This window comes from Apodemus sylvaticus, chromosome 1 (assembly GCF_947179515.1).
Source record: "Apodemus sylvaticus chromosome 1, mApoSyl1.1, whole genome shotgun sequence".
NCBI classification, from domain to species: Eukaryota; Metazoa; Chordata; class Mammalia; order Rodentia; family Muridae; genus Apodemus; species Apodemus sylvaticus.
The window spans coordinates 43,562,368-43,587,285 of record NC_067472.1 but is presented as its reverse complement, the minus strand read 5'-3'; the positions used below and the strand labels follow the sequence as shown (position 1 = coordinate 43,587,285).

Here is a 24,918-nt window from a genome sequence, read left to right as displayed (position 1 = left end):
AAATAGTATCTCTAGGGGAATTCCACCAAAGATCAATTTTTTGCAATTTCCACTCAAAACTGAAAAGGTGTGTTAGAAGATTTCCTTATTCTAGCAAATGTTAACATGTTGTATTAAGAGGGGCATGAACATTTCTGTTCTGTATGTTCATAAGCACTTGAACTGTATATGCATATTTGCATTGATCGTAGTATAGAGAAACCTTAACATTTGCGTAGAGCCTTCTTACTCTCAAAGTGCTTTGTGTAGTTTCTGGATTATGGGAAATCATGCCCCTGAGGTAACCTCAGCATCACCACTGGATGATATTAGTAGTCTTCAGGGAAGGATTTATTAAATGATATCTATAAAAGCAGATTTGACTGATCATTAAAAACAGCTGTAGAGTCCTGTGTCCTAAGTACCATCTGAAATAATTCATAGCCACATACCAGTTAGAATCAATTCTAATCACAGTCAGCTCAAAAGTATGTGGCAAATCAGGTTGATTAGCTCAGTTCACACACTCAGAATTCTTTCTTTGAATAGAAGATAAGAATGCTTGAACTAAACAGATGGTGGGAGATAATCTATGAGTGATGAAAGAGCAGAGTGGTGTTAAAGCCTCTTGGGGCTAACTGTCTCTTTCCAGTGGCCTGGGTGGCTTTCCTCAGTAGTCAAGAGCAGACTTTCTTTTACTTCATGATCATATATACTCTTCCGTCAAGAGAGGCTTGGAAGCGACCTTCCTGGAGTGGGCCAGTGAGGGACAGGAGGGTTTTTTCCTGAAGCTACCCTTGCACAGCTGCTCACCGGATACATCCATTGTGTATAAGCAGAAAGGTATTGGGGCCGGCCACACCCCCTATTCCCTCAGATGTCTCTTGCTGTCCCTGACTTTCATTTTGTTATTATTTTACTTTGTCATATGTTTTGGGGGGATAGTAGATGGAGAGAAGCAAGTGGTGCTTGGTTGTGTTTTGGTAATGGTCACACCACTGAGTAGATGCCCAGAGAAGGGTTTCTTGGGCTCTGAGGAGGGATTCGATGGCTATCACCACAGCCATGCTACGGAGTGCATAGTGGCTCAGAAGTCCCTCTTTGCCTTCTTTTCTTGTTGCAGTGGTTGAAATAAGGATTGTCTATGTGCATTGTCAAAGTTCTCTGGAAAGTGAAAGAACCACAACCATTTGAGGTCATTTTGCCCAGTTGGCTTACTTTTCAGTCGGGGAGACTGAGTCACATAAAGAGGAACACTTGAAACATGCCTACGTGGATAGAAGATTGTCCCGTGATTTGCAAATCTTAGTACTTTCTCTACTTTCTCTAAATGCCAGCAGAGTCAGTGGCTGGAGTGAGTGTCGGGGAGTGGGTTATGGGACATTTTAAAAATGTTTTTCCTCAAGCTAAGAAAGGCTTAGCCATAGCTAACTGTATTTTCCATTCTGCAGACAATCTAGCTGCTTTCTCTGATAGATTTAGTATTCTATTTGTGTTAATGACCTACTAGACTGTTACTTGTATTCGTACAGATGCTACCAAAGGACGTAGATACTTCAGAGGCTGCAGCTTCTGCTCTCTGTATCACACCCCCACAGGAAGTTAAATAACAGCAGTTATAAAATACATAAAAAGTCTATACCATCAAAGAAGAGCTGCTTTAAGTCCACAATGTCTACTTAATTCTTAAAGTCAACATTTGAACTCAACATAACATGAACTTAACATAAGAAACTTAGAGAAAAATTTGCAAAATAAAGCACCCTGAGCAAATCCTTTGAGTGGCTGTAGCCTTAACAGTAATAAAGGCATGCATTACTGAGACTAGATCACTTTTATGCCAATCTCCTCGTGTAGTCTCCTCTAACTATTCATATCATACCCAGTTATGTAATAGACACATCTAAAATGAGGGTTATTTCTGTGTTTGTTACTTTCAACTTCAGATTCCATGAATAGAACACAAAAGGAATATGAGAATAAATCCGTGTTAACACTATGTGGAAAGAATGAGACCAGTGAGTTCACATTCCCTTGTCTGTATCTGGAGGGAAGACTCAGGCGATGGTATGGAAGACATGGTATATAATCCTGCTTAGCATTGCAGCTACTTTAAGGATGTATATACATACATATTCATATATATGCATGTGTATATATTAATTTTCTCTCTCCTTTAAAAATATTGTCTGTCTCCTTGAACTGTCTTTCTGGAACCTTCTAGATACCTTGTCAATCACCTTTCAGCTTAAGCAAGCTTTATTGGGAGTGTAATTTTGCAGCATCTCCAGAGTATCAGAGAGCTCTGATGGGAAGCTGAAGCCGATGGTTCCATTTTCTCTTTTGCTCACTTGCTGAGAATCCTTCTCCTAGCTTCCCCTCTCTATCACCAACCACGCAAAATTTTATTCCCAGAGACATAACACATCCATCATGCTAGCTCGAAGTAAATTTCCAGCCAAGCCCTGTCAATACTGAGTCCTAAATATTAATTTGCGGTTGACTTCCAGTTTCTTCTTATTTCATGACTTCTTTTGCTCTTGGGATTCTGAAAAGGCTGGGGATAGATTTCTGAAATATTCTTTGTTGTTTCTGGTCTCTTAACTGTGTTTTTGCTTTCCAGTGTCAAGATTTTGGGAATAAAAAAGTTTCCTGATAAGAAGAGTTTCTGAGTAACTGCTACTTGCCAGCTCCTAGATCTTCATATCCAGGATCACCAAGGACTTAGGTTCTATGACAGTTTTAAAAATTAATTTACTTAGTTTAGCATGCTGAAGATCCTTTGAAAGGTCTTATGCACGCTAGGTTGATGCGTCACTGCTGATAGCCAGTCTATTCTATTCCGAACTGTAATTATTTCTTTTGACACATATTACTTAGATGGCAAGGGTAGAAACCACATTTTGCTTATTTCTGGTGACTGGAATATTGCAAAAGGAAATCCTTCAAAGCATGCATGGAAGTCTATGGTAGTAAAACTAGTTAGAGTTAATTTTTACTGGGTAACTACCTCTGTGTCTTAGGGAACAAACTCCCATCTCTCACCCTTAACCGCTTCCTCATTGTTGATCTGAAGCAGGAGGTGAGTCTTTTGCTGACTGATAGGTGTCAGATACATTGAAATGTGGTTTGGGCTTATTCCGGACTTTAGGAACACTTATGTAATTAACCTGGTGAATTATACATAGTTGTCCAGACTGTAAGGTTGCAGTTCACAAATTAATTTTAATTAAACATTTCAAAGCTGCGAGGACTTGTTGAACACAGGCGAATCCAAAACTTGCTTTTAAAGAAAGATCTACCCATAAGGACTGATCTCAGCATGGTGCCAGGACTGTATGTCCTCCACCCTCTCAGAAATCAGAGGGAGCGGTCAAAATCGGTATCCAAATGTGGTGCTCACAAATTTCTTAGTGTGCCAGTCTTGAATTCATTATTTAAACTGTTGCTAAGCCCAGATTTTTCTCTTTTGTCTGTACAGGAATTTTTTTTAATGACAGCATGCCAGCAAAAATGGTTCAGATACCTAATGATCAAATAAAGACAAAAATGTCCACAGAAAACTCTGTGAATTTTATTTAGTGTCACCTAGCATGTCTAAAAAAATGGTTTTTGATTTCTTAGTTCTGGGCTCAAATTTGTCCTTTGGTTTTCCCAAGACTGTGACCTCTAAGCCTCAATATTTTTTTCTGTAAAATGGGTATACAGTTATTTACAAGAGTGTTATAAAAATTAAAATGTAGAGTATCATTAAGTACAATGAGTACTTAATAAAAGGTTATTATTATATTGCCTATAATAGTTTGGGATCTTATTATGTAATAATTACAATGCCAATCATATTGTTACAGTGATTTCTTAGGCATGGCAAGTAATATCCACAGATGTTATAAGTATCAACTCATTTATCCACTTACACAATATATATGCATGAGCACAATGACTATTACTGGTCCAGGTTGAGAGCTGAGACTCACAGATGTTAGGTAACTTGCCCAAGATAGAAGGTTGCATCTTAAGTGTGAACCAGAGTCCATAAGCACTCTCTGCCACCTTCTCCCAGTATGATGCTGTTATGAACTTAGTGTTTTAGTGACACACCTGGCAAGCTTCAGAAAGCTCATTAAGACAAGGAAGGCATCCACCACCCTACTGTGGCCTTGTAATCACTTAACACTTAGATCCATACACATGGAATGGGTTTGTGTCCACTAGGTGGCATTGCTGTTTTAGCAAAATATGAATAGAGCCACTATTTAGGTTTAAGAGTCGGCTACATTTGAGAGTACTCACAGGACAATTCTAATTTCACCCTTAAAGTCTGATGAAAATTTAGAGCACATGGAGAGATCTGTGAAGACTACTGATCTCTTCTTTGAAATAATTATGAAAAGTCCTCTTTGGGTGTCAGTGTCTCCACAGGAAGCCATGATAAAACATGAGGTTAACCAGTTCTCTTCTCTCAGCTCATAGGAAAATAGGCCGAGGGCCAGAAAAGGAAAGCGATGGTCCGCAGGGACTCACAGCCAATGGCATTGGCTGTATTTTTTCTTATTATAATTACTATTGATGATAAATCATAAATGAACCGTGAGAGCTTCTTTTTTATTTATGGGGACAAAGCTTACTTAGTAAATTCTAAGCTTTCCTTTCACGGGGATTTAAATATGGTCCAAACCAATACGGCATTCAAGAACTTGGATATTAGCATGTTATTTTGTTTTGACATATCTTTTTTGAAAGATTAGAGGCCCCTGCACACAAAGGTCATCTTTAGGAGTTGTGAATGAATAAGTAGGAGGTAAATAGAAGAGTCATAGGACCCTGGAATTAGATTTCCTGAAGTGGAACCTGAGTTCTGTCATGAAGTTATCACAGGTTTCTGGAGAGGCAGTGAATTAATTGCCTTTGGGGTTCTGTTTTTGCAGTAAAACAGGATCTTTTTTCTTTTAAGACTTTTGTGAAAATGAAATGTTTACAAAGTATCTTCAATATAATAAGGACAGCAATATAGTGGACTAGTCCGAGTTCAGTTATTGGTGTCTCTTGGTTGAGATATCAACAGCTTAATTTTCTACCGCATGAGAAACCACTGAAGCAGATATAACATCTCAGGTTTATCATTGTGTGGCATTACTTCTTCCTCAAATGCATGTTACAAGCACCTAGAGTAGCCAATGTTTCGTTATGTGCTCACCAGAAGAAAAATGAAAACACTTGTGGGCTCTTGTCACTTATGTGATGGTAACTTCACACAGGGTTTATAAAAATAACTGTAGCAGAGACTTAGTAGGCACTTGTCTGATGTTGTCTTTTTTTTATGAGATCCCTGTGTTCTGAAACTGTGCTTTATTCCTTTCAAAGATCAGAGGTCTGGGGTTAAAGAACTTGCTCTACTTAACATTGCGAACGATAGAGCCAGGATTGGAACTCAGGTTGCCTGCCCCTTGGCCCGGAGGCAGTCATTTCTGGTTTTAATCTAGCTTTTCCATGGTAAAGTAGACATCGAGCTCTGCTGTCAGGGAGGGAAATATGTCAAGAGATTATCGTTATTTTTGTGGCAGTTCATTAGATGAACCCAGTAAGCATTCATTAAATTGTTGAGTTAAAAAGATAAAACAAAATTAAAACGTCAGAAGAGGGGCTAGCCTAAGATGGGGCACCCTGACACCATACCCTAAGAAGTCAAAAGTCGTCATTGTCATAATGAAAAAATGTCGGTGACTCACTTGTTGCTCTGTATTATGAAGACCATGGTCTTTGTTGCAGTGATTCAGAATCACATTACAGAATTTGTGTGTGTACATGCACATATGTGTATGCCTACATGTATACACACTACATACATACTATCTCATGTACTGCATGAGATAACCTTGGCTGTTATTTCTCAGGACCTGTCTGTCTACTTTGTTACTTTGAGGCAGGCTCTCTCACTGTTCTAGAGTTCAAGTAGTCTAGGCTAGTTGGCCAACACATCCCACTTGGTCTGTCTGCGTCTACCTCCTTAGCACAGAGATTACCTGTGGGGTACCATGTTTTTAAAACCATGGATTCTGAGAATCAAACTCAGGTCTTTGTGAACATCCTCCCCAGAGAATCTCCCTCATGTCAAATTCTTGCATTTAGATTCCCCAAATCCATAGCTATGTATCGGGCCTGCCTGCCACATCTTTACTGAGAAGGAAGCTGGGACACTTACCGTGTCATCCCAGCAATCTCTGAGAACCGTTCATTGAATCACTCTATACTGTGCCCACGCCCCTTTCAGTAAGATTACTTTGGATAGCTAGGGCATTTTCTTGCTCCCATCAACATTTTTCCTTTCAGTAAGAATCCACATTCACCCAACAGCATCCATTCATTCCTTATAGATAGCATCTTTCAATTCCTCCAGTCTTCCTTCACTCATACCAACTTTTATGGGGCAAGAGGATTGTGATAATTGTGAGACTATACTTTAAACCAATGTTATCTTCTCAGTAGAAACCCGCTATGCATGCAATTTAATTCAGGGCTGTAAAAATGACTTTCTTACGTAGGACTAAGGCACCGTCAATGGAGAAATTCCAGAAAGGAAACTTGGAGAAGACGCGGACTTACCGATCTCAGACATTGTTATCCCAGGAGCTAACTGCCCGTTGTTGAAAGAGCTATAGGTAAACAAGTTGGGTACGGATGTGAGGTCATAGATAGGTTCTTGCTTTATCTGTTTGATTCCAGTCATATCCAGTCCTGACTGATCGGGAGACGGCTGACCGGAATCTATGTTGTAATAACCTTCGGACTTGGGTAGGTCAATGACGTGCCCGTTGGCGTAGGTGCCGCCGGTCTCGGTGTTCAGGTTGCTGAGGCCATTGCTAATGCTGCTGCTGTACACCCTGGCAAGGGCCTCCGCCTCCCCACTCTGCTGCTGCCGCTGCTCCTGCAGCCTCTGCTGATGCTTCTGCACTTCAGCATACAGGCTGTCCCGCTGCTTCTTGGACATCCTCCCGAACTTTACAGCTAGGATGGAGAGAAGAGCAAAAGACAACAGTGTGATAACCGTCTTCTTTAGCCACTTCAGTCTGAGACATGCACGGTTGTCTCTTTGGTATCATAGAGACAAATCCGTTTGCTGCCAGTCAGAAGTTCACTCATTTGCATATCACATTAAGGGGAAAGATTGCATTTGGAGAGTGTGTTGGTTTGTATCACAGTGATGAAACCTGTGTGTTGTCTAGCTTTCTACCACTGTAACTGATATCCGAGATGATCAATTTAGAAGTAGGAAAGGTTTACTTTGGCTCACAGTATTCATGGCTTTTGTGATGGTGACACAGCAAGATACTGTGCTAGGAATGTGAGACAGAGCAATTCAATGCCAAGCAGGTGACAGAGAGGAAGAGGAAGAGGAAGAGGAAGGGCATGCATAGGTCCTAGTATTTCTTTCAGAGCCATGCTCACCAATGACCTAAGTCCTCTCTTTCTAGGCGCCATGCTCTAAAGGTCCCACAACTTCTCAACAATGCCAAACTGGGGACCACATCCTTAATATATGTTAATTTAAGCTAGGAAGAAATGTAAAAGTGCAAATTATTTGTTACAGTCACCAATTGGAAGATGTAACCCCCACCCCTGGTGCCTTTGTGACTAGCAAGTGCAAAGACAAAATACCAAATCTCCCGACACTAGCAAAGGGAGATTTGGTATTCCCCTCATTTTGTGGGGAAGCAAGGATGTGGTGCCCCAGGGGAGTGGCCCCCCACGTGCTGCTTCCTTACATGTGGAGAGCAAACCTCCTGAACTGTTTTGGATAGTGATTTTTTTTTTTTTGCATGAGCTGTCCATTCCCCTCTTTTAGTATGTGGCCATCTTGAATGCTGGGGTGCCAGGTTCAAATCATCTTATTAATGGGGTGTTGGGGGGACTGTATTAGTCTTGGAGACGCTCATCTGAGTTTCTGATTTTTCTTTTGTGGCAGTTTTTTTTTTTTGTTGTTGTTGTTGAAGTCAGGACCTCAGAGGGTGTAGACATGGATGGGGATTCAGTCATTTGGGTTGGAGTGCTTTCTAAAAATGGCCATACAGGAAGTGCTTCCTGGCTCTCCAGCTCAGAGGGCCCACAGAGGAGGCCTGCATTATAGAATTAGGAAGATTAGCATACATCTTCCCCCAGGCATTGGGAAAGACGCTATCAAATCTTATCTGAGCATGGGCTGTTCAAAATGGAGACCACACTTCCCACTGAGAAGAGTGACTGTATGACAGGATGTGCAAGGAGTATTTAGATACTGCTATATATAGTGGCATGTTTTCTCCCTTCTTGCATGCCAGATTGAGGCTATGATTGGCTGGACTTTAATACTCCCAGTCTCTCCCTCTTCCTTTCGTACTCCTTAATCTTTCTGAAAGAAAATCCCTGCACCCTGGCTTCCCAATGCTGCCGAAGTAGGAAGACAAAGCAGGAAGACGAAGCTGTAACTATCTAGTAATTTTTTTTTTTCTCAATGAAGAGAAACAACCGAATTAACTACTACCAAACTCTCCTTTTCTCTCTCAGTTGTTGCTTTTACTCGTATTTCCACTTGGCTATGGGGAGACTTCTGTAGAATAGTTGGGGCAACTTTTCCTTGTACTTTCATATATATTTTTCTAAATAGTTTACATGTTGTTTTTTAGAGGGAAAGATTTTTTTTAATCAGGAAAATTAAAGACTGTTAACTATTGGCTTAGGAGGACTGCACCCCAAGAAAGCAATGATGCACCTCTTCTCTATTTGTGACCCTTACTTTTTTGCCTCTGAGTCAGCTCAGATGGTCCTTATGACAGCCATGGTCTTACCAACTCAAGAATATTGTCTGTTGCATGAGATTAAAGTGTTGTAATTCATAGACTTGTGTGCATTCACTGGTTTAAATCATAGGGATTAGAAATCCAGAGTTTTTCATGGGATCAGACTGCCTTTAAACTATACTTGCCATTCAATTCTCAATTTAGACTTGTATGTATTTTGAGGCAGAGGGATTATATTAATGACCCCAATTCCCTTTACCTGCATCCTTTCATGTCCTTCTCCACTTCTATTCCCAATGCCTTTTCATTCTGTGCAGGCATGCTGCCCAACCCTGGACTTCCAGTCACATGTCCTATCAAGGTCAGTGGGTTATTGACAAATGTTTTACAAGCAGAGACTTAAAAAGGGCCTGTTTGATTGGGCACCTTACCATGGCAAGGGCATGCCTGCACTAGATTGCTGAACAATAGGCTGTATGAAGCTGATTCAGGCCTCTTCCATCACCAGAGCAAGGCCATTGACTATCAGCAGGGTCACAGATTGACCTGCTGCCAAAGCATGCGGGACATGTGCTGTTAACCATAGGCCTTGTAATTAGAGCTAACGATGTTGGAAAAACATGTTGCCAAGGGCTCTGCTGTAATCTGAAGATGCAACAGAAAAGTGTACATCTTTTGTACAAGGCTGACTTGTCAGGTGACTGAGCAATTGGAATATCTAGAATAAAGCAACTTAAAGTGACTATAGTCCGGAATTCTCAGGCTTTGACTTAAATCAAGGGCTTTAATAGACAATGCCTACAGAACTGCTCTAGGACGAGTCTTCCATTTATTTCTGAAAGGTGTTTCAGTTTTATATAGATGCAATAAAGATGGCAGTATACCTGGAGGGAGAAATGTATAGTACACCAAGAAAACACACCTACTGAACTTTCTGACATAGAAATATTTCCTGGCTACTCTCTGCAGGCACATTGATGTATTCAAAGCTCCACTATAACAGAGGCCGTGAACTGTTGTATCTTCAAGTATTTCAGTGCATCTTATCACTCCCCAAGGGTGAGCACAACATGTATTTTAACTGTTTGCTCTCTAACCTGATTTGTTCTGCTAATGACATTCACTTGAGTAGAGACAGCTTCTTAAACTGCCTCCTCTTAAGGAAAAGAGCACAGCTCTGTATACATTGCAAGAGATTTGCAAGTACTCAGGCTGACAGCATTAGTCCACAATACATATTTTAACCCTTATCTTAATCCCACAGAAGCAAAGGACACTTCCATGTTAGAGGGTAAGAAATCACTTCACTTCTGTTTAGAGTGTGGGATTTGAAGTAGAACAGAAGTTTTCAGGGTGACTAGAAATTAAAAGTCATGTCTCCATCCAAGATTTGTACTTCCCACGGCATGAGAACTGAACAGGTGTTTCTGAGACTTCATCGGCACAACCATCATCCATGACTCTGGGGTCATTTTGGAAATTGTTGTGTTTTACTGTCTCTCAGTCTCCAAGTCTTCTGGTTTCCACCAGCTGTTCACTGGTTAAACTGGTCTTCACTTAAATCTTTAAGCATTGGAGATAAGCCAACACCTTTAGGGATTTGATCTTTGTACTGGAAGTCTGATCCAAGCCACTTATTTTGGCATCTCTCTCATGTCATCCAAGTCTCTCGAAAACTTTGGATATAGAGGGCAACTTCTGCTATAGTAGTCACAAGGCAGTGTGTGACTACAGAGCACATTCAAGAAAGAAGTATGATTAAAGGCCCAATTATTGACTTTTAATTAAAATTTACGTCAGTTAGTAATATATGTCACATGACCCAGTTCTGGCTGGAAGACATTTTCTGTGAAGCTTGTCTGTACACAGGGCATCCAGTGTGTTCATATGGGGAAGGTTATCTATGAGAACACACTTTAGATGCTTAAATATTATAAATTAATTCTTCACCTTCTAGATTTTTGCATGGTAAATATCAGGCTTTGCATTTTGAGGGGACATATAATATCTTCCTATTGATATCAAATATTTCTCTGCAAATAATTCTAAGGAGGATTGATTTGTAAAGATTCCAGTTAACAGAGAAGCAGAAGCCAGGTATGAAGACACATACTTATACTCAAGCATTTGAGACTATGAGGCAGGAAGATAGTCTTTGGCTATACAGTGAGTCTGAAGCCAGCCTGGACTATAGGCTGGGATTCTATTTCAATTAGCAAACAAGCAAACAAAACCAACAAAGAAAGTACACATCACAGAGGAGAAGATTCAAGATACATGGTACCTGTTCACATACACTTTTGCCACTTTTCAACACAAACACACATATGTATTCTTTCAGATACATTTGTCTTTAATTCTTTGCCTAGGTAGATTTGAACAAATCTGTAATCCCTGAGTTGGATGTCTGCATGCATGAGAGGATACAAAGTCCGTTATTTGAATAGTAAAGTAGCTGACTGCCAGAAGCTATGCTGGTCCAGTGACCAGATGTGGTGAAGACGGAGCCAGACATAAGTGGCAGAAAAAAATGAATGTGTCAAAGTGAACATACTACCGTATCATTGAGGGAGATGTGAGGACATCTTATCCTGTACTACTTAAAGCACTGTGCCAGGATTTTATGAGTCAGTGGATGGGAAGGATAATTAAAAAGCAGTGGGAGATATCAAATTGCTTAAGTCTCAATTAGACAAACTTTAGAATTCTTCAGTACCATATGCTACCACTACTCGCTGGAACAGAGAAACCCCCATCAGCCCTGACGCTGGTGGGATTTGCCCAAGACACATGGCCAATCACAGTGCATTATAGGGCTATAAGAAATCCGTGGCCAATATTCACATCCAAGCACTAAGGAGGCAGAGGCAGGAGAATCTCTATAAGTTCAAGGCCAGCCTGGTCTACAGAGAGAGTTTCAGGACAGCTGTGGCTAGACAAAGAAACCCTGTCTTAAAAAACAAGACAACAAACAAACAAACAAAAGAATGGGTCTTAATAACTAAAGATGAAATGAAAAAAAAAATGAAGCAAAATTCTTTGCTTACTGTGCTTGAAGTTTTCATCTTATTTCATGGATCTAAGCAATTGGTTGGGTATGGAAGGACGAACAAATACTCCATTATCTAAGTGGAAACTCAGGACCCCTGAATAAATTTTCACTCTTCATGTCTCAGAATAGTGCGAGTTCCTGGCTGTGTGTTTATGACTAGCTAGTCAGCTGCCTCACTTCCAGGACGTGTGTTCTGCTCCTTGTATCTTCATATATTAGTAACTTGTGTGCTAGTCCAATGGCTCTGTGCCAGTCCGATGGCTCTGGTGGATGAATGGCTTCTATTTATGTACAGTTTTCTGACCTTAACACTGAAGACCTCATATCCCAGGAAACCCTTTACCAGAAAATATGCTCAGGTAGTTAATTACTATCTAACACTTTACCTAGCCCGTACCTCTCTGTAAGCCTCTACCACCTTCCTTTTCTTTCTTATTTCTCAGGCAACACTACATTTGATATATTTCTGCTTTACTTCTTAATTCATGACCAGCATTCTGGTTCTCTTTTCTTTATATCCCCAATTCCCACAGTTAAATCTCTTTCAGTGGCTTGACCAGCCTCTAGCAAAACATCCATTTGAAAGCTCTTAAGGAATAGGAAGGCAGAGGCTTACCATCTCTTGACATTCCTAGGGCAAGACACTTCTGCAGGCGGCAGTGTTGGCAACGGTTCCTGTTGGTTCTGTCAATTAAACAGTTTCTCTGCCTTGGGCAGGAGTAAGAGGCATTGTTCTGCTGGCTCCTCCTGAAGAATCCCTAGAGAGGAAAAGAGAAAGCAAGGGCAGGAGACTCAGAGGAAGGCAGTATTAGCATATACACTGCTATACTCCACACCAAGTATAGCTGACTTCCATCTTTCAAAAGTTTCCTAATGCTTCTTGGGGAGCTTGTTCTGAGCAGAATATATGTACTTATTTATGGGCAATTGACACTATCTTTCCTTCTGTTGTTCACTCACTCACTCACTCATTCAATATTTACTAAACGATGTCAAAGAGGCATGTCACTATTAAACCAAGTATGAAAATGGGTGTTTGGCTTGGGTTTGAACTAAGTGCTGTGGGTATTGGGAGGCACAGCATCAAGGAGAGTGGACTCAACATCATTTCCACCCCTGCCACATTGTAAAAGGTATTTTTCCAAATAGAGCTGTCTTTGTCTGCTAGGTTGCCCTCTAACTTCCAGAGATCTGCCTGACTCTTCCTCCCCAGTGCTGGGATTACGTGTCAGCATATTGGTCAGAAAGTTGTTCTTGAAACCCATGATGTATTTAATCAAAAGTAACATTATAAGTTAAAGAAATACTAACCACACTTCGTTGATGCAATACAGGCAATAAACAAATCTCTACTCTTAGGTTATAGAGGTTCTATTTCAAGTAGGTTTGGATTCTTCGGGGATAGAAGAACTACAACTGCTCCTTGAAATCTGCAGCTGGGTTTATTGAACTATTTTATTTTATTTATTTTATTTTATTTTATTTTAATTTTTTGAGTACTAACCTCCCTTGGTTTCCTTATGAAGAAAACATAGTAAGGAAAATAAGCATTTCCCCCAGAGATATCAAAGTTATCATTCTCTGTTCATTCCCTCGGGTAATCAGTTTCCCTTATCTTTGCTCTTGAAATGCTGACAGCAAAACAGTGATAATGTTAGGAATATTAAGAAGAAACAGAAAACAAACAAACAAACACAAAACAAAACAGAAAAAAAAACAGTGAAAGATAACCTTGCCCTCATTGAGTCCCAAAATTGAACCCCTAACTTCTTTTAAACTCCCATGTTTCCTCAGGAGAATGGAACAGGGCTGGATTAAACAAAACACACAAGAGAGAAACTTGGATATAAAATTCATGGATCACTCTAAATAAAGGCTATTAGAAAAAAAGAATGTTTCAATAGGGCATTAAAATCAATATCAACATGAAAATTCTTATTAACAGTTTAAAGAAAGATGGGGTTGATATTATTGTTTGTTTGTCTTGGATTTCAGTAGGATTTAGCTGGGCAATGTAGAGGGGATTTGCTGACCTATAAGGAACCTTAGAATGGGTGTGTAGCTAAGAACCCTTCGAGAGAGATTCACTGTTGCGTTTGTGGTTTCAGCCCAGATCCATTGAAGAAGGACTACCTTTATATGTTCATCTTCATGTGTGGTGTCACACTATACTAGTGATTGCATAAAAGGGCTCCATGAATTCAGTTCTATTTGATTCTGGAAACAGGACCACACCTAAGTCCCTAGGGGGCTGAAACAACTATTTCATATATCAGGAAAGCTGTCATAAAGCATTATCACAGTGGCTTGGAGCTGATTAGAGATGCCTTGGGATTTACATCTTAAGGAAGAATTGCTCCCCCCACCTTTGGATATTGGAATGCCATTTAGTGAAAAAGTTGGCAGGGAAGATGTTCTGAAGTCACAGCCACAAGTCCCCATTTACAGCCAATTTGACATTAATTATGAGTCATTTCTTGCTTATCTGTTGCTCATTATTGCAAATGAGATTTTTGGCATGAAAAATAGATTCTGTTTCACATTTTACTGAATGAATAGGAGCTGAATAAGTTGCTGGGCTGAACTGATGTTTATAATGGTGGCATATGTCGACTGCAGAGCATTACAAAACTTCAGAGATTCGTCACTGAATATACTGACACTGACATCTGATTCTGAATGGGATTCCTACTGGAGAAAACCGTGGCAAATTTACACGTGGGTAATTTTCCCATGAAGTAGATAAAAGTTCTGGGATGTGTAGCCAGTTTGGTGTAAAAAAATCTCAGAATATGCTTCCTAGTGACAACAGAATTTCTTTGGTGTTGGGTTGAAAGATGACAGGGCTACTTGTTCCTGCTGCTGGTGTGTTGGGTTATGTTCATTCAATATTTAGGAGTTTGAGTTTTAAAACTATCTGAAAAAGAATATCTCCCCACAGTTTAAAGTATATTAACACAATAGGGTAAAATGAGAAACCTACATGAAGAGAAACTACATGAATACCTGGAGACTGAAAAATACTTAGTCAAATCATTGTTGTGCTAATGTGTATGTATTTAAGGCTCTCCACTGGGACACAGGGGACTCAGCAGGGGCCATGTCCCTGAAGAAAGGGGACTTTATCCTAGCAGCTTTTAGCTGCCACAGATGGTACTCTAGGGATGGAGCTTCGTAAAACTTGCCACCATCTATGTTGGAATTGTAACTGTTTGAAGTCCCATTGCCCAAATGCCTTGTTTTATTATATAATGAGGAGGCAGAACTCATATACAGATGACTTTTAGTGGTTACAATATAAACTAAGCCAGTGCTCTTCAACCTGCAACAAGCCTGTAGAAATGCGTTCACTGCAAGGAGTTCTCATTACACACTTATTACTGCTTAATGATAAACACTATTTGTCCACCTAGTAGAGAAAATGACTTACACATGGAGGGTCAATGAAACAGCTGACTTATTTTGCTATATTGTCTCCTATTGATGGAATAAAAAACAAGTCTGATAGCAGGTGATACCTAATTCTTCATTCTAACTGTGTAAGAGGAATAGACTGAAGAGCCGTTTTGTAGGCTTTGCCTAAGGACCCCACCTACCATCTCATTCCAGACCACCCCACTATGTTGACTGGTCTTTTCTCATGTGACTTTTCATTTTTTTTTCTTTTTCTTTTACCATCCACCTTTTCAGTCCCAGTACTCCTTTTTTTTTTTAAGACTTGCAAAGGCATCGTCAATTTTCAAAGAGTAATGTTGTTTTGGTAGCTATAAATAAAGGATTCACTTTGCCTGCATATTACCAATGGCATTGCCAGCATCTTCCAGACCCCTTGAGATGGCACTTGAGTTTTGTTCTGGTGATGCCTGTCTCTTTAAAACTCATTTTAGAAATATTTTGAGTGCACCTTGCTATGCTCACTCTCTCCTCCCTAAAAGTCCTTTTAAAAACCTGACTCTTAATTTTCAAATTACCCCAGGTGAGGTCTGTGGTAACTGCTGTTCCTTCATCCCCTCTTTCTCACACATCTTACTCACAGGAATGAGTTTGTTATAGGGTTGGTAGAATTTCTCTGAAGGAGCACTGCACAGAATGTGAAAGAATCTTGTGCTCTTGGTCAGTTTTTCTATTTCGTACTTAAACTGGTGGCATATGTCAACTTAGATCTTGTTTATCCTTTAGGAACTCATTGAAAAATTAAGGTTTGATGGAAGATGACTTTGACTGATCTAGACGCCACTTCTAACATATCCAATGCTTCCAGGGTTTTAAAATTTTAATTACTATTTTTATATTTTATGTATATGGGTGTTTTGCCTGCGTGCATGTTCTGTGTACCATGTGTTTAGTGCCCAAAGTCAGAAGGCGACATCAGATAGCTTCAGACTAGAGTTACAGATGGCTCTGAACCACTATGGGGTCCTCAGCAGTGGACCTGCCTCATCTGTAAGAGCAACTAGTATTCTTAACCTGTAAGACTTTCAGTTCTAAATTTTTAATTTGCTGGCATGTGAGAATAGAGGAGTGACGTATGTATATTATAGTTGTCACCTCAGTGTCCTTAACAAACTGGCAAACATGTCCATTAGCTTCTAGTCTTTATTTTAATCTTCAGTTTTATCAAATGAGTCAGCATTGCTAATACAGAAAGAACTGGTATTTATTTCTTTGTAAAGGGGAGTGGTCCAAGTCTTTAAATAACCATCCACGTTTTAAGAGCTGCAGACCAGTTAGACAAAAACAGGTAAAAGGCAAAGGAAGACAAGGAGTCAGTCCAGCTACACATCACACCAAAACTTCTGGCAGGCACAACCATGGCTCAGGGCATCGGCTTTAAAGTTTCCACGCACCATCAGAATGTGGAAGTCCTTACCTTGCAGCCTTCACACGTGATGACTCCGTAGTGGATCCCGGAGGACTTATCGCCACAAATTTTGCATGGTATCACTTCAATTTGTGCTGAAAGAGGAAAACCAAAAAGGTATTTCGAATGCCTATAATTGGCTTAAAAAATTGTTACCATTTTCATACTTACCTGTTCTTGCTAAGGTATTTGTGTTAGATTCTAATAGTTAGAGGATGTTGGGTGCTAGTGATGGCCTGGGGTCATCATTAGTATTGTTTTTATTAGATATTTTCTTTATTTACATTTCAAATGTTATCCCCTTTCCTCATACCCCCACTCCCTGAAAACACCCTATCCCATCCCCTCCTCCCCCTGCTCACCAACCCACCCACTCCCTCTTCCCTGTCCTGGCATTCTCCTATAATGGGGCATCGGAGCCTTCTCGGGGCCAAGGGCCTCTCTTCCCATCATTACTATTTGAATGGCCTTTCTAGGCTTCTTCTAAAGCACTGGTTCTCAACCTGTCTAATGCTCTAACCCTTTAATACATTCCTCATGTTATGATAATCCCCAACCATAAATTATCTTCATTGCTACTTCATAACTAGAATTTTGCTACTGTTATGAATTATAATGTGAATATCTGAGTTTTCAGATGGCCTTAGGGAAGCTTCCCTTGTGACGAAACCATTAATTCGCAGACAGGTCCTGACCCACAGGGTGAGAATCATTGTTTTAGGCCTGGTTCTCACTGTGCTTTGTTTTTCCTTTTTTTTTTTTTTTTTGCTTTGCTTTTTCAAATACACATTCTCCTCTCTCTCTCTCTCTCTCTCTCTCTCTCTCTCACACACACACACACACACACACACTCACACACACACACACACACACATGCACACACGCACATGCACGGCCCCCTGCATGTGTATATTTAGAAACTAGATGATTTTTTTCTCTTCCCTTTCACTGTTACCTCCTTTTAAAACTTGTTTTTCCTAAAATAGCACAGCAGAAAAAATCCTGTGAACTCGTGCCTTTATAGTTATTGGCTTACTTTTGAAATAGGAAGTCACTAGGTGCTTTTCCCAAGGTCTTATCTCAATAATATTTAAAATAACTAAATAAAACAAGTCTGGAGTGTTGGTATTTGGTGATCTTACATATGTGGCTGGATAGACTGTTTTCCCCTGTGAAAATACGATTAATAAATCAGTCAAACACTAAGTGAGCATGCTTTAAATATTTGGAAAGATACTGAGATATGGTGATGACTCAGGAGAAGATATGGTGCTGACTCAGGAGAAGATATGGTCGTGACGTAGATAGTCTCATTAATAAAAAACTTAATAATAAATAAATCAGAAAAATAAATTATATAGGAAGTTGGCATATATTTAATTTTACTGGAGATGAAGAGGATTCATTTCTTTTTAGAAAAGCGTATGAGAGTTTATTCTGGGACATATTTGTGTGACCATGGACCAGGTCATAGATTTAGGCTATCCCAAATTCCATGTTGAAATGTGGAAAGAGGTTCATAAAGTTTTATAGTTTTGCGGAACAAAGAAAGTCATAAATCAGGACAAGTTTGAAATACATCGATGGATATACATCAGAGAAGTAGTCACAACAATATGGCTTTCCTATAGGTCTCAGATGCTGTCTGATGACATTTTGAGCTTTTGGGTTAATGGAAGCTAGCGATGTGCTAAATTGATAGATTCTAAAAGAGTTTTATCTAACAGTCATAGGATGTTAGTTTTGACACAGTAGTGGGAATATAATGGCTAGCCAGGGGGTTAAAGCTAGCATGAGCTGAGGTGATCAGCACCCCCCCCCCCTGCAATATTCTACCTCTTCTATCACTAATGTTCCAATTGGGAAGACAGTTCATTTTATAGAATGTGTGGAGTTTGGTTTGGCTAACGAGAAAGGCAAGAGTCATTGAATGAAAATAGGTCAGAGGTCTAGTGTGACTGAGGCTGATAATCATACAGAGTAATTGGCTTTATGGGAAATTTGGGTCATATGGATACACCAAAGTGCGACACAAGACTTTGGAGCCACAGGAGTTAGGCAGGGAAGTTTTCACCTGATCTTGTTTGCCATGAAGAATTGATTAAACAAAGAGCAAAAGACATGGGTAAGACAAGGCTGGGATAACTCCGTGTTAGAGTGCTTGCACAGTATGAGAAGAGTCCCAAACTGAATCCTTAAAACCACCTCACATGCTACACGAGATGTGAAGGGAGACCCTTATTGCTTGGCAGGCTAACCGGAAAAAAAATGAAAAAACAAAAAAATACGCAGATCAATGAAAGGTTACTCCTGCAGGGTAGGTGGGCAATGGCAAGAAAGAGGGTGTCAGCTCCCAGACAAAGGGTGGCACAAAAACACGAACAAAGACATTTCAGAGACAGGCCGATGTGAGAGTAAATAATGAAAGTTAAGGAAGCTCGAAGCTGATGAAGAATTGGAAGAGTCCTTCTGCCTCGCCTTGGCAGTAAGACAGTGATGAGCTGGCCTAGATCACAACAATGGGGCTGAGGATGCTGTGGGGTGGGGCGGGGTGAGAGAGAGCGCTTGTCAGGCCTGAATGAGAGCTAGGTTTGAGCCTTGGCCTTGGAACAGCAATGAAGATATCTGTGGAGTGTGATGTGGTGTGGGACCAGAACACATGTACTTTCATGGGACATCTTACAGGCACTTGAATGTAGAATGTCTTGGAAGGACGGTTTTGTCCTCGTGGGAAGTTATTTAGAATGCAGGAATTCCTGTGGTTGATAGTCCTCTAAAGAGCTGTTAAAATTATTCACACCAAGAAGATCTGCTATTTCCTTTCCCAATTTAAAATAATTATGCAAAAATATCCTTCAAAATGCTTCATACATAAAGTTGACACTTGCATACACTTCTATAGTTTTCCACTCATAGATTCACAAAACAAATAAGAGCGAAGCATTGGCATCTTTTGTTATGACTTTACACAATGAATATAATACTTAGCTTTAGGGCAACACATTAACTTTTTCAAAATTAAATAAGCTACAGACACTTAACTTTTTTTTTTTTTTTGTAAGACAAAGAATTCAAGGGCTGGAACTCAAGGGGTATAAATAGGACTGAAGTGCTTTCAGGATTTTGTGCTGGGGAAACAGGAGGTTGGAAATGATTCCCATTTGTCCCCCTGGGTTGCACTCCTTAATCTATTAATGCTCAGGGACACAGCTAAGAAAAAGCCTCTGAACTTACATTTTGCAGGTTATAGATACAGTATTCATCAACAAACGTCATAGAACTGTGAGGCTAAGTTGATTATTTCCTGAAGGGCATCATGATCATCACATCATAATCGACACCACTGTCCTTGCTAATTGATTTTTGTCTAATGAGTTAGGGAAAGAAGGATATGTCAAAAAATTGATATGCTGTTGTATCTTTTTTAAAGGTGTTTTTAAAATAATTCAATGAATCACACTATAACTTATTTGTTCTGTGGCTTTCAGTTTAGCAATAAGATTTCCAACAGTGGGTGTTTGAAGGTACTATAACTAAAATAATCCCAGGTAGCCATTGAATAGATTTTGGTTCATATGATATTAAGTTGGAGGCTCTCTTTGCATAAATTACACTCCAGGGAGTAGCTTACACGTGGGAGAATCTGCTTCAATACATTCTTAATTATAAAATGATCTAACTTTAAAGGAAATGAAAATAGAGGTAATTTGCTCCCTGAGGTGTAGGAAGATGTTTTTGAAAGACACAAAGGTTATCTTATACATCTTCAGAAATACAAATGAGATAAGGAACATTCAATAGGGCATCTGCATATTTATACATATTCATAACCTTGGCTCTACATGTAATCCTGAAGAGCTACAAACACTTTTAACAGTATTTTTAAAGAGAAAGAAGTCACCTATAATGTATATATGTCTTACTATGAGGGAGAAAGTGTTCTCAGTTTAAAAATCTCGTGGCTGTTTCTATTCTGGCAGAATAAGTCATCTGATGTTTATTAGAAGTGAAGATAAGTCCGAATCACTTAAAGTAGTAGCTGCTTTCCTTTTCCTTCATTAAAAATTAAAAATCCCGTTCCTGAACTACAGCAGTACAGTTTATACTATGTGTTTCCTACAGCACCTCTTCAGGACAGATTTTCAGACCCCAGTGAGGATTGCTCCTTGCTTGCTGTTTCTAAGTGTCTTGCTAAGGGCAACTGCAAGGCCTTCCCAGGAACTACAATGCACAGACCCAATACCATGCTCTTTATCAATGCTTCAAGCTGAGCATTTTAGAAGGGAGTGGCTGCTTAGACCTCACCAGCCCTGGCAGGAAGATAGTAAGAGGAAACTGAGGAGGGGGCTAGATTTGTATTTGGCACTTTTGCTTGGCTTGCAGAGATCTATTTGATTATTTTTCAGCGTGACAGTAATTGAAAAACAAATTTAGAGGATCTAGGATGGCCTGAGAGATTGATAAAAGTTTACTTGGTCTTCATTTTGTTCCTTTTAAGTCCTTCTTGCTCTCTCCTTGCCTAGAGTCTCCTGTCCAACACTGCACAAAATCTTTGTCTCAGTTTTTCCTGTTTATTGAAATATGTGCCTCTTTAGTTCTGCCCCATTCAAGCCCCTGCTGGTTACAGCAGGTGTTGAGGTCAGAAAACTAATTCAGGTTAATGAGTTAACCAGAAAATGGCTCAGGAAAATACTTTGACTCTTAAAAAGCATCCCTCAGGAAGGCAGTGATGTTGAGCCTGCCAGGTACTTGATGCTGGGGGAGGGAGGGGAGGTTGATGCATTTTACTGCACACAATCGCAAAGCTTTCCATTCCCAGTAATCTGAGTCTTCTAACTCTGCCTGGCCATTTTGTAGTCTGGGCGTTGTAAGATGAAACAAAGATAAGGCTGTACTTCTTTACGTCTTATTGTATGTGGGTCTATACATGTCCATGCATGCACACGTGTGTGTGCATGCGTGTGTGCATATGTGTGCATGTGTGTGTGCATGTGTATGTGTGTGGCAGATGCACGTGTGGGTGCCCACACCAGTGTATTTGTATCTGAAAGCCTGAAGCCAGCACTGTGTGTCTTTTTCTCTTGCTCTCCGCCTTATTGTTTGAGCCAGGGGTTCTCACAGAACCTGGGACTCACCTGATGAATAGACAGGCTGGCCAGTGAGCTCCTACTTCGGCAAGTGTTTGTTCCTCTTAGCAGGGACTGTGTGGCGCAGCTGTGCTCAGTTTTTCTGTAAGTGCTGGGGATCTGAACTGAGAAATGCATTCTTGTACAGCAACTGCTTTATAACTGAGTCCTCTCCTCAATCCTTGCTTTTCCCTTTCCAGAGCTGTCTAAAGGAGCTCAAGGTTGTGGTCCTAAACTCCCTTTTATCTTTCAGTATATATGAGAGCTGTGACAAACTCCTTTTTCTGAAGGAGACTTTAAGAATTAATGATTTGACATATTTGGTATGAAAAGAAAAAACAACTTGCAGAATGGTGAGGGTAATACATTTTGAATTAGCTACCCTGGTGATATTGATAATAGTATGACCTTTAGGAATGAAATGATTACATCTGTCACGTGAGTCACCTCAAAGGCACTGAAATCTGGGAAGGCCAGTTGGGAAGGGACAGCCAGTCACTGAAGTTTTCTAGCATTGGGATCATATTTTTTTGCAATATCTGTTGTATTCTGATGCATCTTCCAGCCTGAGTTCTAGATGCTGGACACTGTTCCTTCTACAGCACAGGCTGTACCCCTGGGTACTGGACTTGCCTGCTAGTTTCTATTTCTTGTAACTTTGCAGTTAGGCTAAAAGTGGACAGAGCAATTAACTCTCTTAATGTCTGTGTGAAACACAATTTACACATGTAAAAATTTCCAATAAAGATGACTATTTTGGTTAAAAATCCTTTTGCAGATGGTCGCAGTAGCCCGTGTCTTATGTCATCTACCCAAATTGTATCTCATCTACCATCTGTGACAAATCCAACTTAAAAATCCTTCCACTCATCCCCTTTCTCCCTGACAGACCTGAAAGTATCCACCTCTTTAGTATAATATCTTCTAAGACCATTCAACAGTCAACCTGAAGGACTACAGTGAAAGATGTTTAAAACCCAGTTCCACTCTGAGATTAATCAGACCTTAAGGATTGGGTGGAATGCAGGCAGGGTCCTAAATGTGTATTCTATGTCATGATAGACAGTGATTCTGAGAGTCCTGGCCTTGGATTAGCCTGTATTCATGGGTACCTCTCCAGGGCAATGTGCATCTTAGTGCCAGACTCCAACCTACAAACCTATCATGCTTGTGAGATTTAGAGCACTCTTTGTTCTACAAGAATATTCCTGTGCCTGTTTTCTTGAACTCCTCTCTGTGACTTTCTGGGAGGTGGACTCTTGTTCCACTTGGTTGATTAATAGTTCTTAAATGAACCGGGCGGTGGTGGCACACGCCTTTAATCCCAGCACTTGGGAGGCAGAGGCAGGTGGATATCTGAGTTTGAGACCAGCCTGGTCTACAGAGTGAGTTCCAGGACAGCCAGGGATACACAGAGAAACCCTGTCTAGAGAAAAACAAAACAAAACAAAAAAAAAATAGTTCTTAAATGACTTAAGGGTACATTCAGCTTTAGACTATTGTAATTCCCTATTCTTCATGTTACTAGAAGCTAGATTAATTAAAATATGACTGTATGACAATGGAAGAATGATATTTTTCAAAGACAATTATAAGGGGATCACACTGGAACTGCTTTACCTTTGATGTAACATCTTATAATTGCCCACAGAGTGTTGCGTGTTTCCCTCACTCTTGAGAACAGAAACAATAGAAAATGGAACCCACAAGTAGCAACTAGCACCGAAGATAAAAAAATTCCAGAAATTGCCTCTTACCCACAATGCACTTATCATTGTTTCAGTTATCCAAGGATAACCACAGTATGAAAATATTAAGTGGAACATTCAAGAAGTAAATCGTTGAAAGTTTTTAATTGCATAGTGCCTGAGTAGAAAGATAAAATCTGGCACTGTCTCATGCTATCCTGAAAAAGTGAAATCTCATTGCCTAGAGAATCCACACTGTATATGCTACCCACCTGTTAGTTATACATTAACTGTCTTGATTATTAGATCAATCATCAGAATATCTGCATATTATATACATTCCATCTTTACTCTTAGTTGTAGTAAATAGCTTGTGGCACCTAATTTATTGATTAAGCTCCACCATAGATATTGTTATTTGAACTGTCCTTACAGGCTTACATGTTGCAATACTTGGTCCTCAGCTAATGGGGCCCTGAAATTTTCAGAGGTAGGGCCTATTTGGAGGAAGTGGATAGCAGAGTCAGGCTTTAAGGGTTATAGCCTGGCCCTGGTTCCAGCTAGAGCTCTCTGTGTCCTGGCCAGCACCAGATAATAAACAATTGCCTTTCACACCTGACAAGATGGGGTCACCTGCCACTACCAAGTCTTCTCTGCACTGGTGTTCTGTGAAAATATAAACCCAAATAAATATTTCTTTCCTTGAGCCATTCATGTTATGTATTTGGTCTTAATAATGAGTAAAAGAATTAATATTGGGTTTACATTTGTAGGAAAATACAATAAATATAGTGTTTGGTAGTAGCCATGGTTCGAAGTGTTCACTGAAAGCTTGGGGGGCATTTGGATAAATGTGGAGGATTGTATTAAATAAAAGTTCAGGGTTGTACATTTAAACACTTCTATGTGCTCTAGTAGTGACAAGATCCTATCTTATGAATTAATTCCTAGTTAACACTTCTTGTCCTGTCATTGTCTTCATATTAATGAGACATGTGTGTAGGTCTTGATGTCATTCAAGTGGACTTGATGTCCTTTGTCATCACTCAGTGAGGCCCATAAACCAGGGGGCTTTGGCATAACTGGGGAACAAGTTTAAATGTGAATATTCACCCAAGCTCAGCTGATGTGAAATCTGCTTGTAATAAGTCCCCGTGTCACCATTAAAGCTCAACAAGCATTGTCCTGTGAGGCCAGGGGAACAAAACCTTAACTGCTCTGAGAATGGATGGATCTCTGATTTCCCTGGTGCTGAGAGAAAAAAGCTCACAAGATTCTGGAAAAATCACTCTCTGCTTTTGCTTTCTATACATTCCTTTTTGTTTGTAAGGGCAGTAGGAGAGCTGGAGCTTTAGAATGTCCCTCTCCTGTGAAAGACCTCACAACCCTGGTCACTAACTGGTGATGTGGTGGGAAAAGAGAATCCAGTACATCCCAG

General features: G+C 40.0%; 1 protein-coding gene across 1 annotated transcript in view; it reads right to left on the bottom strand.

The window, feature by feature from the left end:
* The window catches only part of Rorb (RAR related orphan receptor B), a 44,862-nt gene extending 32,413 nt beyond the window's left edge, over positions 1 to 12,449 (bottom strand). Inside the window, exons 1-2 of the mRNA XM_052172787.1 lie at positions 12,422 to 12,449; positions 6,583 to 6,984 (exon numbers count right to left, since the gene is read on the bottom strand). Of these exons, the coding sequence (XP_052028747.1) occupies positions 6,583 to 6,984; positions 12,422 to 12,434 (415 nt within the window). The 5' untranslated portion in view covers positions 12,435 to 12,449. The remainder of the gene's footprint in view (positions 1 to 6,582; positions 6,985 to 12,421) is intronic.
* Between the last annotated feature and the right edge of the window lie 12,469 nt (positions 12,450 to 24,918).